Source organism: Cariama cristata, unplaced genomic scaffold (genome assembly GCF_000690535.1).
Source record: "Cariama cristata isolate BGI_N322 unplaced genomic scaffold, ASM69053v1 scaffold7683, whole genome shotgun sequence".
NCBI classification, from domain to species: Eukaryota; Metazoa; Chordata; class Aves; order Cariamiformes; family Cariamidae; genus Cariama; species Cariama cristata.
Genome location: NW_009608904.1, coordinates 32,343 through 49,687, shown reverse-complemented (window position 1 = coordinate 49,687; position 17,345 = coordinate 32,343). Strand labels below are relative to the sequence as shown.

At 39.3% G+C, this 17,345-nt stretch overlaps 1 protein-coding gene across 1 annotated transcript in view; it reads left to right on the top strand.

Annotated features, from left to right (window-relative positions):
* The window catches only part of WWC3 (WWC family member 3), a gene marked incomplete at its 5' end in the record, with an annotated part of 40,974 nt that overhangs the window by 14,575 nt on the left and 9,054 nt on the right, over nt 1-17,345 (top strand). The window contains 6 exon segments of the mRNA XM_009697330.1: nt 361-450; nt 1,590-2,161; nt 8,290-8,410; nt 9,174-9,248; nt 10,273-10,359; nt 12,888-13,080. Coding sequence (XP_009695632.1) covers nt 361-450; nt 1,590-2,161; nt 8,290-8,410; nt 9,174-9,248; nt 10,273-10,359; nt 12,888-13,080 — 1,138 coding nt within the window.

The window sequence follows — 17,345 nt, the reverse complement described above, 5'->3', positions numbered from 1 at the left end:
CACAATCAGGTTGATGCAAGGGAAAAAAAAAATCTTGTAGACTCTGATGTTCTTACCTAGGACTTCTTATGAACTGGCTCATTGCTGTAATGTATTTTCAACATCATGACTCTTACATTGTGCTTCAGTTACTTTTCTTGTCTGGGAATTCTGCTGGAGTCTTGGTTCTTGTGTTCTTGCTGGAATTACCATCGCTGCATATGAACTGCGTAATTTAAAACTTTTCATTAAACAGTGAAACTTCTTTTTATATTCCAAACTGCAATGCAATGATATTTTTCTGTACTTGGAAAGCTCCTTGCACTTCTTGAGCACTACTGTAATGAGGAGAAATATTAATATGTATCTGTTTAATTATAGGATACTGTTACAGGAAAAGAGAAATTGTTTGCTTATGCAACTAGAAGAAGCCACACGTTTAACCTCATATTTACACTCCCAGTTAAAAAGGTGAGTTATGTAAAACCAGCAGGTTTTGAAGTTTAACTGCAGCAGAGAAGAATATTAATAATCTATAAAGTTTACCTTTTAATACTTTTATGTATATGTGCCAAGTAAATTAATTTTTTACTAAATTTATACAGTTTGATCTATGGAATGTCATGATTTGGATGGAGTTTTATAAATAGTATTAGTGATGGCTATTTGGGCTAGATTATTATGTGTATTTGGGAATTTTATATGTTCTCATCTGAAAAGAAGATATGTACTTAAAACCCATTGTAATATTGTTACAGTTTTACTAATATGAAGATAACATTCTTTTAAGTTCTGTGACATTTTGATATTCTGATACCTTCTCCAAAGGAGGGGTTTTTGATCCCTAGTGAGATGACAAAATTTTGCCATTTAAGTACGAGAATGTGCTAAGACCACACAGAAGCCCAGAATGTTTTGCATATTCACACTTGCAGCTGCCTTTTTAGATGCAGCTCCTGGGGATTCCTCAGCTCAACACCATGCCAAGATCAAAAGCTCAGTCCCTGCTGTGTCTCACTTCATCTTTCTTTGTCACTTATATTCTTCTCTCCCTAACTGTCTGAGAGTGGTAAGAAGAACTGGAATAGGATTCATCCTAAAGTCTTTTTTGATTTTGCACTGGAAAAACCTGGGAGAGTGAGGCTTACACAGCCGTTTGTTAGGACTTTTCCAAATCCCTTCGCACTTCTCCTCCCTGATACGTTTATGACCCATCATTAACATAAATTCAAGCTGGATCATGGTAACCTACCCTTCCTGGCTTTACATTGAGTCCACTGATCCAGATCCTGCTCTGGCCTCTCTTCTGCCAAATTATGGCTGCTTACACGTTGGAGGAAACAGTAGGCATGTCCTGTTGGATCGTTTGTCTTCAGGCGCTTGGTCCTGATTTGATTGTCAGTTGTGCTATTGCAGTCACGGTCGTGCTTGAGACCAGGGCAAAAGACACGAGCTAGACCTTAAAATGCCAAATCGTCTCTCCATGTCGCTGTACTGAATACATGTAAAATTGCTTGTGTAATCTGGATTGACATTTTTATGTCTGTGCCGATGTTTCTGATTATATTTGAAAGGGCCTTTTTTGTTTTCTCTTTCTTTGCCTGCTGTAGTCTGTCGGCTAGCACCCTCACGATGTCCTCTGGCAGCAGCAGGGGATCCCTGGCCTCCAGTCGAGGATCCTTGGCCTCCAGCAGAGGCTCCCTCAGCTCGGTCAGCTTTACAGACATCTATGGCCTTCCGCAGTACGACAAGTCAGACAGCGTTACAGACTACGGGCAGCATTTACGCTTTGACATAATTCCCTTTGAGTCTCTCACAAAAGATGTGCCATACACTGATCCCATCGGACACTCAAATTTCAATAAGCAGCGGAGGTCTCTGGATACCCCGCAGTCCCTGGCGTCCCTGTCATCGCGGTCCTCCTTGTCATCGTTGTCACCTCCAAGCTCACCTCTGGACACTCCATTTCTCTCTGCATCTCGAGATTCTCCCTTGGCTCAGATGTCGGAAGGTTTTGAGGAGATGGCAAGCATAGGAGCCCTGGAAATGCTCAGGGCTCAGACCACAGCGTTGGGTGACGATGATGCACAAGGAACAAGCTCGTCTCAGACATCCACTTACCCTGTGGACAATGAAGGGCTGCGAGAAATGGGACCACAGCTGACTGTCCAAACTGGTGGAGGTGAGTTTCTGGACGTTATTATTTGGTCATGTTGTCACAAAAAAATGTCACACAGACCTTAGCACAGTAGAGATTGTTCCTCAGTTTGGCTTATTTTACTTCCATCAGTTAAAAATTACATGGTAGATGTTAGAGCTGAAAAACCCCAAGAAAACAAACAAACAAACAAAAAACCCCCTCAAAAGCTGAAACTTTAGATTTAGGGCCAAGAGGTGAAAGAGTAGAGAAATCCTTGTAAATAGATCTTAAAATAGTGGTGAATTGGGTGAAAGAAAGAAAATGGAATATGGACTTTCTTTAGAGTGTAGCTCATCAAGGAATAAATATTTTGGTCTTGGATTGGGAATTAGTAAAAAAAAGCATGGTTTAGTTACTTCTGAGGCCCCCAGTTGTGCCCACATTGCCAATATTCTGGTAATTTAAAGCAACACAAACCCAGGGGAGATTTTTTCACAACCCCCCTGAAAAAAACCCAACCGCCCCAAAAAAGCAGGCATGAGGTGATGCAGCTGACAGTGCTTGAAGGCTGACTGGCTCCATGCTGAATTTGTACACACCCTAGACCAGGTTCCCATGTCAAAGTTCTGCGATGGAGCAGAAGCCACAGTGACATGGTGGTCACGAGCGTATGGTTCACTGTGCTCATGAGTAGAGTGCTTCATCAGTCAAGGAGCATCTGTTGTAGGGCATGTGTGAGAAGTTAAGCATCCGCTTCAGTGGTTGTCTCAGAGAACCTGTGCTCTGTGATTGCAGAGGAGCGACATGTGCAGTTACCATGACACACATACTGTTGAATTTTCTTTTCTTGCTTGACTCTTGGAGTTGATGGACTTCCTTTAGCTTCCATTGGTGGAAGCTTCTGAGGCACTACAGTTGAGAGATATAAATTAGACAGAACAAAAGAGGAAACAGAAACCTTTTTAAAAAACAAACCAAACAAAATTAAAAACCTAAGCATACAGGCACATGAGAAATTTATTTTCCTGTTTTAATCAATCAAATGAAGAACTGCTGTTAAAATGAAAGAGAGTATTCCTTCATGATGGCATTTTTGTGTGTTGGCTAGCTCGTATTTCTAATAAAACCATACCATCAGAGAAGAGCTTTTAGAGAATATTTTTAGTATTAAAGATTGTAATTCCCATCCTGTTTCTACATCCAGAATTCTGTGTTAGCGATTGCCTGGAATATTGCATTCAGGACCTATGCCATCAGGAATAATGTGAAATATAAACAGAGAATGTATTGTATTATCCTACCGAAACCTTATTTGTCAAGTGATAATGAGAAGGAACATTGACAGTAGCTATGGAAAAGCTTCCAGCTTTTTACTTATAAAAAAGAAAATGTCACCACTGTGCTAAAAAGCCTGTACTGCTCAAACAGCATTTGAGTCTAGACTCACCTACTTTCCTTAACGCAGCTAGCATTGCCAGAAGATACTGCTGCACAATTTACATTTACTAGATGTAAACATTTCTAGTGCCCATATTGCAGCTTTCAGACCAAAATAAACAGAATTCCAGAGACCAACATGTAAGCTTGTGCTTAAATTAGTGCCATGAAGAGGCTTCCTGAGGCTTTCTTTAAACCTCAGATCAGACCACAGCATGTCTTCACCCATTGTGGTAAGTGAAAATATGTTAGTAGTTTCATTTATAGCTCGTACGTGTTTCCTAGAAGTGAAGGCCTGGTCTGAGGGCTTAGGGAGCAATAGGATGAGGGTCAAGTTCCTGCTTTGGTTTTCCTTTTCTCCCTTCTCTGTCCCGTTTCTATACGTGTCACGTTTCTCTGAAAACCTCTGGCAGGACATGCCTGTGCTGCCTGCTGTCACTGCTGCCGTGTTCAGCTCCTAGTCCAGGGGTTACAGTTTTTGTCTGTCTACAACAGAGTGCTTTGTGTTGCTTTTTGAGGAAGAGTGTATGGTTAGAAAGTAGCCAGACTGTCTTTTTTTTGACACTTTATTTTTTTAAAAAATTTGAATTTGAAAACAATTGCTTAAGAAAAATTTGTTTAACCTTTCTGATTTTTGGCTGGAGTCATGACTACTATGAGCTCCACACTCACTGACTGGTGGGTTTGCAATTGTGATGCAATTGTTTGCAAGTAGCAGTTGGAAGTTTCAAAATGTTGGGTTTGTACTCTTTGTCTTGAAGAATTTGATGGACCGTCAAGCTCGTATATCACAGTTTTGGAACCCCCAGAAATTGGGGGGTTTTGGTTTTCACTAAGGGGCTATGCAGTGTGCTTTCCTGCTGCCACCCAATGGTCTGGTAGCATAATGCGACGCTGGAAAAGCAGTGAGTCTCAGCTTGGATAAATCTTTTGCCTGTTCCTTCACTAGACAAAACATGAAACATGAGGTAATTTTTGCAAATTCTGGGGGCCAGGAGGGTTAACGCTGAATAAGCTGCACGTACTTTGCACTGAAGTTCCGGGAGTTCTTCAGGAACCCCAGTTTTGATGTTCAGTTACTGATCTGCTGGTTTATTGTTCTGCATCTGTCTCGGGGACATACTGCAAAATATGTTAGCACGTGTGAATGGAGGGAATATGCCTGAGAGGTTAAATCCATCGTATTTGTAAAGCTGGGAGTGGGAAGACACATGTTAATAAAATGTTGGGCTTTAATATCTTCACTATCTCTTCCTCTCTATCCTAAAATAATCTTTGAAGTGCTAAGTTTCCTTTAATGCCTAAATGATCTCTTGTTTGCAAAATATTGTCATGGATCTAAAAGATGATTTATCTTTGTCTGCTTTTTATTTTGTCTTATTTCTCATGCGGCACAACAGAAAAATTCACTGTAAGTGAACCTGAAATTACTTATTGTGCTGGTTTTGCCTGTAATTCCCAGCGTGGTTTTCTGTGTGAAGTGTTGGTTGCTTTGGGGGTTTTTTTTGAGTTGCATGTGAAGAAACAGGAGATTTTGCTACATTTGGTTTTGTTTGATATTGTGCTGTATCTGTTTAATCATTATGGCATACTTAATTTTTTTGCTATGTCAACTAAACAATATATTCAAGGCTGTAGTTAAATTCCTAGAAAAAAAGTTCTGTGAGCTTCAGTTTATTATATCATAGTATTGCCTGACAGCACCATGGTAGGTAAGTTCTGTTTGTCTCTCCGATTTTCTGAGATTGACTGTTTTATTAGTGCATTTTGAGCTGACATGTGGTATTTGTAGTCTCCTAAGCTTGTGAAACATGCTTTAGATTTATTTATGTATGTTTTAGCTAATGAAATCTTGGACACCAAAATTTCCTTTGAAGTTCATTTTTTCAACTAATGACACCTGAGAATATTCTTTTAATCAGGGCTATCTTATGTTTATCAAGCTTTGGCACCCAGTAGTTCTGGAAATTCGTATATGTTGTTCACTGACTTTGTTATTTAAATAAGAAAATGAAAGGTAATTGTCTATCTTGGAAACTTTATTTTTAAACAGTTCTTTAGCTTCCAGCATTGGAAGGTCTGTATCTTGTGCTAAACTTTGTTCTGTTTAAACCAAAATCTGATGTTTCTTTCTTCTTGACCAATTTTTCCTGCTTTTTGCTGACTTTTTTATTTTTCCTAGTCAAGGGCATGTTTTGCTGTTTGCATCTCTCCCAGATTTGCTGGGATTGTCCAGATGTTATCGAATGCTTCCATGGCCTGCAGGCAGTGAGCAAATCATTGTCAAGTTACAACATTGTTGTAACATGTCAGTTTTTCATGACATTGTGTTGGTGCTTCAGACCAATTCTTCCTTCCAGATAAACTGAGAACATCAACCTCCAAAGGAGAGAGCCCATGAGGTCTTTTGTCCGTTGCATCTTTACAAAGTGTTCATATAGAGGGGTGAACCGAAGACCTATTTACAAAAAGAAGTCATTCTGGTGAAACTTGTTGATATTAGTACAGAAATTATAGAAGCACTTTCATAGAAAATCTATACACTTTTGTGAAGTTCAGCCTCTTTCCAGTGGTGTAAAAGTATCAGTAAGCTTTAATATTAAAAGATGTTTCTACAGAGTGCTAGTTTTGATTCTGCATAAATACCAGTGACAGAACTCAGAGGTGAGCTCACCAAATTAAAAGTTCTTAAAAAAAAAAAAAAAAAAACAAAAAACCCCCCAAAAACAGAACCAAAAAAAGCCCAAACAAAACCAGAAAACCAAACCTACTGCTTTGTACAAGTGATATGGTGGAGACCATGGTTCAAATTCAGTTTCTTTGCTTTCTGTGAGCTAGCTTGAACTTGGCTCTCATTTGTGGTGAGGATGACATGAGTATCACTGCACGATGTGTGATGGGCAGTAAGGGTGGGATGCTGTAATTGGAGGTGAGGGGGAAGGGTGGTTCTTTCTCCAGGGTCAGAGACAAATGCAGATTGGGCCGTTCCTGGCCAGCAGATAAATTTCCTGCATAGCTGAAGATGACTAAATCCTTCATTGAATTTGGAGGGGATATCCTTGGAGCTACTTACGGATCCAAAAGGACAGAGAACTGACTCCGTTGATGTACGGGAATTTTAACTCCAAACAGGACGCTGTGATTTTTGGAACATCTTTTGGGATTTTGTGCTGTTGGTGGCCCGATAAGAGGAGCGTACCTTGGGCTGGCACAGAACTGCCGGGCTCAGTGCATCCTATCTGCCGGTCCCACAGTGGGTTAAAGTTAACCTTAACCAGACACTTCTCTTGACAGCAGTGGTGTGGTTGTGTTAATTTGGGGGACTTTTATTAAACTTCAAGTTCTGATTTCTTGTCCTGGTGGTGCTTGGGTGGGAGGTGAGATGGGTCCCATGCAGGGGGGTGGCTCGCTGTCCGTACCTCAGCTGGGCTCTGCAGGTGAAGCTCAAGCCGTGGGCTGACATTCTGCGAAAGAAACTTACTGATTAGGTACCAGCATTTTATTGTTGATGCCTGAAGATAATGTGTAACAGAGGTATTTAACAAGTTGTTACTTTGAGTAAGACACGTTTCATCCTTGGTGGGGGGTAGTAAGCTGTAAATGTCAGCAGGTGCTCGTCTCCCATGCCATGTGCACTGTGCTACTGTCACTCCAAATGCCGTCTGCTGAAACTGTAAATGCTTCCAGGCGGTCTAAGTTTCTGAGCATGACTAGAAGCAAATAAGATGCTTTCCTCACTTTTGAAGTGGCATCTCTTTGCCATTGCTTTTCTGCTTTGAGGATAGTCATTGAGCCTTAAGCAAAAGAGGGGAAGGTTGGTAAAAGTTCTTCACTGCACGGTGAGGAAACTACACTTCCACAAGTCTGTTTAGTGGTTCTCTCGAGGACTCGAAAGAAAACAACCTCAAGTTGGGAGCTATCATTGAAGCGTCAAAACCTTACCTACGCAATTCTTGAGTATTACCACTTGTGCATGTACTTTAAAGTATTGGTAGCTCCTATACCTACTTGCCTGTGCAAAACCTGATGTATAACATCATTTTTGTTGATACGCTTACATGAAAATGATTGCTGAGTCGCTATTTACAGTGTTGCTGGTGTTTCGGGGGGGTTGAATATTGCTTCCTCCTCCCCCAGTCAGTTTTCAAAGTCATTCACCAAGAATTTGAAAAAAACAGTGGTCTGAGTGAGTTGGAAAGCACTGGTTCTTTTTGATAATGCCTCTAAGACTGTAAATAAAAGCTGCTATTATGCGATGGTATAAACAGTATGCTTTGAGACTTTGTATTAGGAAACAAATGAGAACAAAACCTTACATTGTGTTACCAGATAACTTCTTAAAAGAATTAGTCTCTGTGTTTGTTTTCAACCTATTGTATATTCAGTAGGTAAATCTTAAAAGTTTAGGATATCATGTGTACGTATGTTGAATTCATGTAACTCTTCCTCCAGAAGGGATTATTCTACCAGAAAAGCATTCAATAACAATGCAGTTGGTTTATACTTAGTTTTGTCAGAGAGAAATTGGCCACAAACTTCCTTCCTTAATTCTCCCACAGAAAATCTCCGGTCAATTGTATTCTAGGTTTTTAACTTAAAGTTAGATGAAAAAGCAATGAACTGCATTTGTGCTGGTTTGCCACTAGTTTTGATATAATAAATGTTTCTTGTTTAATTTTTGAAGAAATTGCCTTGAGCTCATGTTGTCTTCGCTTTTTTTTTTCCCATGACAGCTGTAACTCTGCGAGGAGACAGTGGTAGAAGATCGGAGAGGAGAGCCAGGCGAGTTTCAGCATGTCTCTCAGATCATTCACTGGCTAGTGACAGTGGCGTGTTTGAAGCTTTAAGCAAAAGGTCAGGTGTATAAATGCATAGTAAACTGGAAATATTCCTGTTCTACCACACGGTCCAAAAGTGTTCATTGTAAATTTCTGAATATGCTTTCAAAATTGCTAATTCTTAGTAACATAAAAATATTAGGTTGCATGTTTTAAAGGAAAGAAACTTTTTACATGCAGTTCCACTGTCATCTTCACAAGTGCCAAGTCCCTTCCATTCTATTGTCTCTAACATTTTAGCACCATATGCTTCTCCCTTGAAAGATAGTTTTCTCAGCTTATTAGTTGTAAATCAGTAACTTTATTTCAACTGTCTATAACAGAAGAAAATTGTACAGTGTGACTTACAATTCTGAGTAGCATGTAATAAAGGTATAACTGCAAGGAAGAAATAATATGAACTGCTGAAAAACTAAAAATGTGTAGGCTGACCCAGTGACTGAAGGATGGATAAAGACGTGTTACTTCGTACAATTGTTTTAACACAATAAACAATAACTGGGAAGAAGATAAGGTTTTGAGGATGCTAAAGAGAAATGGAAGACAGAATATTAAAATAACCTAAATATCTTGAAAGAGGTATTCTGAAACCTCAGTTTTTAAAATTGTGAATTACTACTTCTGTGTGCTAAGTAGATACCTCAATTCCTTCTGTATTACCTGTCCCTCCTCTATTACCAAACAATTGCTTATATCTACAAATCACAAAATAAGTGTTTATTTCATTAGGTTTTAACAGCTTAGGTGAGTATGTAGTTTACAGTACTTTATTCCTGCAGGAATGAAGATCTGGAAGAGCCTGTTTATGGTGATGCTGCCAGTAATGAAGAACCACAAATACATGTTGGATTTCTGTGAGTAGTTACTCCTCTTTCTCCCTGTCGACTCAGCAGAAATTGCTCACTACTTTTCTTGGTTTTGTTTTTTAACTTTTTAATAAACTAACTGCAGTGGATAGTTGTAAGAAGTTTCTGAACTGACAGCCAAAGTTTAGTGGATACACAGATTAGTCATTCACATGCCACTTTGTGCTGGGGCTGTGCCTTAACCAAAGTTCATTCAGTGTCCTTTCAGTGCTGGCTGATACAAGGGCCTTCATTACTTCTTTCAGTAGCATTTATTTTCATTGCCTGGGCCCTTAGTGTGAGTATGGATATAGGGATATATCCCTGAGTGAGATCTTTTTATGCCAGATAAAGGAGGATTACCATAGGAAAGTCACAGGTGAAGAGACACAAATACAGTTCCCAAACAGCTTGGAAATCCCGTGCTTAGGGCTTGCTATTGTTGGTAGTGGGAGTAGTGTGGGGAAGGGCAGACTCTAACATTACAAGGCAGGATGTCTTCTCTTAGCCCTGCAGAATCATCTCTACCCCTTGGAAAATTAATTGTTTTCAAAACTCAACCAGGTTTGTTAGTTCCATTTCAAAATTCATATTGTTGTGAAACAGTAGAATTTTTTTTCATTAATCCATGAAAACAATGCAGACTGATTTGTCTAATATAACTGATAATGTTGTTAACACATGCGTGCATGTGCCCACATGCACATGCATATGGTGTAACTGTTTAAACCAAGGAATGTATTTTATAAAATCTGTTCACTGTCAAGAGTCACAGTAAGGAATGTTATTCTTTTCAAACTGAATAACGCTTAATTCTCTTAGTTCTGATAACTTTGTTACTGTAGCTAATATTAATGTCCTGTTATCAGAGTGTGATATCTGTAATTGCTTTTCATTCAAACTGATCTGTGGAAGAGATTTGTTTAACAACCAAAGGTGCTTTTGCATTCGTTAAATCTTTTTAGTCTTTCATCTCTATCTCTTAAGCAAAGTATTGATGCTTGGTGACTAATACAGGTAATTTATTTTCCAGGCATGACAGTGGAAGTGAATGTCTGTTAGTCCATGTGTTACAGCTGAAGAACTTTACTAGACTAGTTGTTAAAGAAAACTGCAAAATGTAAGCCTAAATTTCACCCAAAGTCTGATCATTTCTTGTTTTCTGCCACAATTGAAAATACTATAGATTTGTTTGCTTTCATGCAAAATTAAGCCATTTCTGGAGAAGATGGTATGTCTTAGTTTACATGAGGAACGGGTTAATTTTATGGACACAAAGTGTACCTTTTATAGAACCTCTGTCATAATAGTCAGGTAACAAGTGTAGTCTCTGCTGACCCATGTTCTTATGAGTTTTTTATGCACAGGAAAGTTTGTTCAGAAACGCCAGTCATGCTTCCATCATCCCATGCCTTCTGGCCAAGAAGCTGTATACGTTATTTGCAGTATTCCAGAAATACTATTTCCTGTACAACTTCTCTACAGCTGATCTGTGATGTATCCCAGAATAAGGCTAGTGTAACTTTCTCAAATTCCTACGGCAACATTTATATTAATCAGTGAGAGAGATACCTTGCGCTTTATCTTAAAAACCAAACCCACCAACCAACCAAACAACAACCAAAAACACCCAGGACATCTGCAGACTTTTGTGGCCATTACAGCTGTCCTTGAATATCTGTGAAACACCTTCTGAAGATAATTTTAACACAAATACTAGCTGAGAATCAGTACAAACAACTGAATTTTTTAACCTCTGGCGGCCTGTGCTACTTTTTTAAATTCTGTATTGCATTATATAGAACATTGCTTAATTTAGTCTAATAAATGTTTCTTAAATAATGGCATGTTGCCATAAAACACCATGTTATCTAGTGATATGTGTCTTAACATTTTAAAGAAATTTGACACATGAAAATTGTTGATCTTTATCTCTGGGAGAGATTGTTTGAAAATTGGAAAATGGCAGTGTGATAACATTGTTGTATCGTAAAATAAGTCATTCTGTGGGAGTTCTTAAATTGACATACATCTCACTGAATGAGTTGATCTTTCTTCAAAATGTTTGATCTCGCTAACCCTGTAAACCTCTGATGGAAATTCGTCATGCAGGTCAGTGCATTAGTGTTGGTCTTTTGCTTTGTTTTCAGAGTGAGGGCAAGGGCATGCGATAGGGAAAAAATGTAAGTATTGAGTAGCACACAGCCGTGTTGCCCCATGATTAGAAAAAGAAATAAGCATCATCTGACGAAAGTAAAGTAGAGGCACCAAAGAGAAAAAATTATTCCAGAGGGTGTGTTGGACATTGTCATCAAGGCAATCAGGCATCTAAATGACTCTCAAAAAGGCAGTTCTGTTCCCCATCCTTCTCAGTTAACTACCTGGGCTGGAATCAAGAAATTGCCTGGCTGCAGGGTAAATCAATTGGTTTAACTGATCAAAAAAAGAAGTTTGTCTTACCAAAACCAGAAAAAGCTTTTAGCCAGGTTAATGGACTCCTCCATGCGACTGTACGTTCACCGAATGAGTTCTTGGGGACAGCCGGGGGGAGGTTACCTGCAGCAGCCAGTGAGGAGAGGGGTTGGATTGCTCCCTTTTCACAGCCTGTGAAGCTGTTGAGCAAACCGATGCTCCACACTCCAGCACTGCAGTTCCACCATAGTGAGCTCTTCCAGTTGTCCTCTAACCATTCATTTGCCAGTCAGTGTCAGCCCCTCTCTGGTGGTGGCATAAGAGCTCACGCAGCTGTGTAGTCAACTTGAGTGAGCCTCTGAGCTGGATTTTTGTGGGTGGTGGGTTTGGTTTTTTTTTTTTAAATCCTTCAGCTTTCCCCGCCTCCCCCTCCCCGATTAGTTTTTTAACCCAGATAAACTTTCCAGTCTGGGTCACAACACAGTTGTATGAAGCTGTTTGCTGGCACAAGGGAAGGTACGGCAAAAAACAGGATCTTGCAAGGGCTAAACAAGCAGTCAGGACAGGGAGAACAAGAACACAGAAACACCTCTCTAAGTAGCTCTGCTGCCTTCTGTCAGATTAAAATGGTTGTGGATTTTGGTTTTGGCTTGGACTCTCAAATAAGATGTTTAAATTTGCTTTTTAAGACGGCAGATGGATGAGATGCAATGATTGCACGTTTCTTTTGCCATCCTTTTGTGCTGAGTTTCTTCAGGGGGGAAGAAAAGGTATGCTTAGTGGGTAGAAGGAAGAAATGGATCAGTGACACTTATGGGGCAATTCAGTCGCCTAAACATAGGCACATGTTTCCATTTGAAATAGCATAGCATAGCACCTGGCCTCCAGCTGCTGCTGCTCAGGGGAAGGCTGTAGCTCTCCCATAGATCCAATGTCAGATTTGTTAGCCCCATGTAGATGCCTTGGATACCTCGGGGCATCTCAAGTGGCACTTGGTGCCTCTGTTTAAGCACCAAGTTTAAAAAAAAAAAAGATTAATTAGAAAAAGATAGCGTTTCTGAATCAGCTTTGCAGTTCTGTGTGAAGAATACAAAGTAAATTCCTGTAACGAGGAGATCCCAGAGCAGATTCTTAATGTAAAAGTTATGCTGATGGTTTTGCTTAGCTTGATTTTGAGAAATGCAAAAGAGCTTTCTTTGTCTGAATTGTGCTATTTGTCTATTTTGCTGTTCCCAGTCATGTGAGAGTTTATTTGCCACCACTTGAGTCAGGCACACCAACCACTTACTGCTCTAGAGCTTTGGAATTCCAAACTCCATTAATATTTAATGAAGTTTTCCGAATCCCTGTACATTCAAGTGTTTTGAAATTAAAATCACTGCAGCTGTATATCTGTTCAGTTGACCATCAGCAACAAGAAGAACTATTGGTAAGTGGTCCTTTTTTTTAAAAGCCATGTGATACGGGAAACTAAAGTTATTTGAGGAATAATTTTTAAGAATAAAAAGAGAAAGTGAAGACTTCATTTTTCTGTAAGAAGTGCTGATAGAGTTACATGTTAATGTGTCGGTTTCTTCACATGTGTAGGTATAGTTCTGTTAAGAAAAAAGATGAGATTTTTTTAGAAGTTGAAATATATGTATTTTAGGATACACAAAGTCTTGGAATTAATTCTCTAATTAAGAGGTTGAGAATTGGAGCATTTTAAGCCGTGTTGAAAGTAATGTTATCTGTACTACTGTTTACTATTAGATTGCAGAGGCATGTTGAAAATTGATATAAGGTTTACATTAATTGCTATGGGATTTAGTAGATAAGGAGTTAATTTTTTATTTATTTAATGCATTTCTTACAAATGTGTGCTTTGGGGAAAGTTGAAAAATCTGCTGTTGCTAAATTTAGGTGCAAGAAGGAAAACATTGTGTAAAAAAGGAAACTTTTCACCAAAGACTTAATCTGACAGCTTTTAGACTACGATGTGCTCAAGACTTTTGTTTCTGCATGGCACTGTAACACATGCATGACATATCAGCGTTATTAAAATAGTTTTCTGATAAGAAGATAACAAATACAAACCCCTTGTTGCTATATAGCAGTGGGCAAAGACGACTACTATCATATCAGTCTTAACTTTGTTGCGGGATAATAGTGGTCCAGGCAGGTTTCTGTTACACCAACGTTTTACTTTAAACTGATTGAGATATCTGATGTAGATGCATTCAGATAAATGTAGCAATTGTTTAAATAGGTTACATGTGTTAACTGTGTTACCTTTAGATGTGTTAAATGTTAGCTTCCTTTAGCTATTGTCAAATGTAAATATGCTTAAATAAATCCGCCTTGGGGCTGGTGTCCTGACTGTTTTGGAGTGAGTGGGCTGCCATTTCAGTGAGGGGTTTGAATGGGTTAGTGACTTTTTTTTTTAAGCCTATCACAGTACTTAAGAGGTACAGACATCTCAATGTCATGCTGGACTATGGATAATGTTTATTTGAGCAAATCTGATCAAGAATGCATGTTTTTTAGTCCACCTTTAAAACTAGGTAGAGTCTTTTATAAACAGTGGTCTTAACATTGACAGAAGTGGACCCAAGGTCTTGTCTGCAGTAGGAAATTTTGTCATTTTTGCACTACAACATAATGAAAGAGAAAGCATCTCAAGAACAGACTGGATATATTGATGTAAAATGCTTTATACGGGTATAGCCTGTTCCTGTGGGAAGCTAAATAGCTATTTCAATGTAAAGCATCTTTATATTGACACAAGTGCATCTAAGTTTAGGGCACTTTTATTTTAACTACCATTACTGAATTAGCAAAAAAAAGATAGGTCTTCAGGTTATGTTGGTAGGATTTTTTTCTCTTTTCATAGTGTAGTTTTGTCAGAAATATCTTTGTCTACAGTAATTGCTGACATACCTTAGGGTAAGTTAACAATGCTACTCAAAAAGAGAAACAATGCCATGGTTTCTTAAGGTAGGTGCATTGAAGTATGTATTTAAACATTATGATCATTGCCCTCTTTTGCTGTAAATTGAAAATAAGCATTTTCTCAAATTGAGAAATCATTTGCTACCTCTCTTCAGAACTGCTGTGATAGCCTCTATCAACAAGGCCTGTGTCCTTCAAGATCTCTTCCACTGAGGTTACATTTTTTTTTTCCATATATTTCGGAAGTTCTTGATGACTGCTTTCTTTTCAATTAGATTATGCCAGTTTAATGCTTTCCTAAATGCGGAAGCCAGGCTGGAGTTTATCTTAAGTTATACAAATATTTGTACATAACGGGGGGAGGGGGGGGGAAAGAAGAAATATTCTGGGAAATAGTTCCAAACTTCACTTAATTAGAGAAGTAAATCTACTAAACTTGTAGGATGGTCTTTCCATTCCCTGGACCTTTTACTCATGCCCTGCCTTGCTGAAAGATCTTTTTCTGATCTCCTACAGCTTTCTGAAACTTTGCTTCCTTAAGTTGGCTTATTTCTTCCCTGGTGGCGTCATCAATGTTGAGATAAGGGAGTTGTTGTTTTCCATGATTAGCATATACAGGTCATGTGAAAACATCAGAGAAACACGATTGCCTTTCTTGCAGTCACGTAGCATTGCTGTTTCACTCCCCGTTTCTGATCTTTTACAGTCCTGACCACCCAATTACTCCCTGTGTCTTAATTTGTTTGAATTCTTCTTCTTGAGTGTACAGTTTGTCTTTTTGCACTTCGTGTTTTTATTTCAGAACATCCATCCTATTTTTTAAGATAATTTTAAATTCTGATCCTTTTCTCGTGAATTTTACAGTCCCTCTGTTTGACATCACCAAGAGATTCATAAATGCTTTTACTATTACACCGTCCAAGTTGTTAACAAATGTGTCAGAGCAGGCATCTGACAGACCTCTAACAGACCCACCTTGGTTTCTTCGTCCTTTTGAGTAGCTCCAAATCTTGAGGTGGAGGTGAAATATTAATTAGTCCTTTCAGCACTAATAATTATTAATTGGGTTTGATGGTGATTTTTCTACCCAATTAGTCATTCACTTTGTAGTAACAGCTTCTTTGGCATGCTTTCTTAGCTGCTTAATAAATGCAGTGTGTAGGGCAGTGTCAGACATCTTAGGAGTCAACTTATGTTTTTTCCAGGAAAACAGCTTTCCCCTCTACCTCTAAAACCAAACCCAGCACGTCTTAAACATTTTCCAACTCTGATGCAAAAGTGTGAGTATTTGATACATGTGACTTTCTTACACTGCGTCAGAGCAAGCAGATAATTAGAAGACATCTCTGTTTTATATAAAAGAAAAGGCATCTCTGTTTCAACTGACATAAAATGACATTCTCAGTAACATGTTGTATCCTGATATGACATTATTTTGTTAGCCTCAAAAACTTTTCTCCATTGTCCTTTAGACACCTGTTTAAACAGAACCCCAGGGAACATTCATCTTGGAAAAACAATACAATGATTTTTTTATTATTACTATTTTCTAATTAACTGTTTCTTTACCTGCTTAAAGTTGAATGCAGTTTCTGTATGCATTTCCTACTGCCTTTACAAATAGAATCACTGCATTCAGCTATTTGTTTTGTAAGAGATTAAAACAATTTTTACATGATTTTTTTTGAGTGATATAAATGAAAACATTCTTAGCATGTGGTCCATTAGCATGGAAACGAACAGGTTGTAGAGATAGCCAGATAAAGCCAAAAGCCAGTAATTAAAGGCTAGCTAATATAAAATCATTGCTAGGTCCAACTAGTGAACTGATTTTTTTAAAAAAAGACAAACATGGATTGGCTCACAGCTGTTTTTTCATTTAGGTCAATACCACTCAGAAATTTCTTAGATGAGCACTGTCTGATGGAGTAAGGCTACTTTAAAGTTGGGAATACTTGTAGTGGGAAGCCTCCATTAAACCTGTTTTCACCTGAATCTGGGAGATGTAAGGATAGCTTGGAAAGTGAAAAAATGGCATTATGGCCCATTTGACTACCTTATGATGGGAGGGAAGGGATGCCATCCAGAGGGACCTTGACAAGCTTGAGATGTGGGCCCGTGCGAACCTCATGAAGTTCAACAAGGCCAAGTGCAAGGTCCTGAAGATGGGTCAGGGCAATCCCAGGCACAAATACAGGCTGGGCGGAGAATGGATTAACAGCTCTGAGGAGAAGGACTTGGGGGTACTGGTTGATGAGAAGCTCGACATGACCTGGCCATGTGCGCTGGCAGCCCAGAAAGCCAACCATATCCTGGGCTGCATCCAAAGCAGCGTGATCAGCAGGTCAAGGGAGGGGATTCTGCCCCTCTGCTCCTCTCTGGTGAGACCCCCCCTGCAGTACTGTCTTCAGCTCTGGGGTCCTCAGCACAAGAAGGACATGGACCTGTTGGAGCGAGTCCAGAGGAGGCCACGAAGATGATCCGAGGGCTGGAGCACCTCTGCTGTGAGGACAGGCTGAGAGAGTGGGGGTTGTTCAGCCTGGAGAAGAGAAGGCTCCGGGCAGACCTTAGAGCAGCCTTCCAGTACCTAAAGGGGCCGACAAGAAAGCTGGGGAGGGACTTTTTACAAGGGCATGGAGTGATAGGACAAGGGACAATGGTTTTAAACTGGAAGAGGGAAGATTTACACGAGATATTAGGAAGAAACTCTTCAGTGTGAGGGTGGTGAGGCAGTGGCACAGGTTGCCCAGAGCAGCTGTGGCT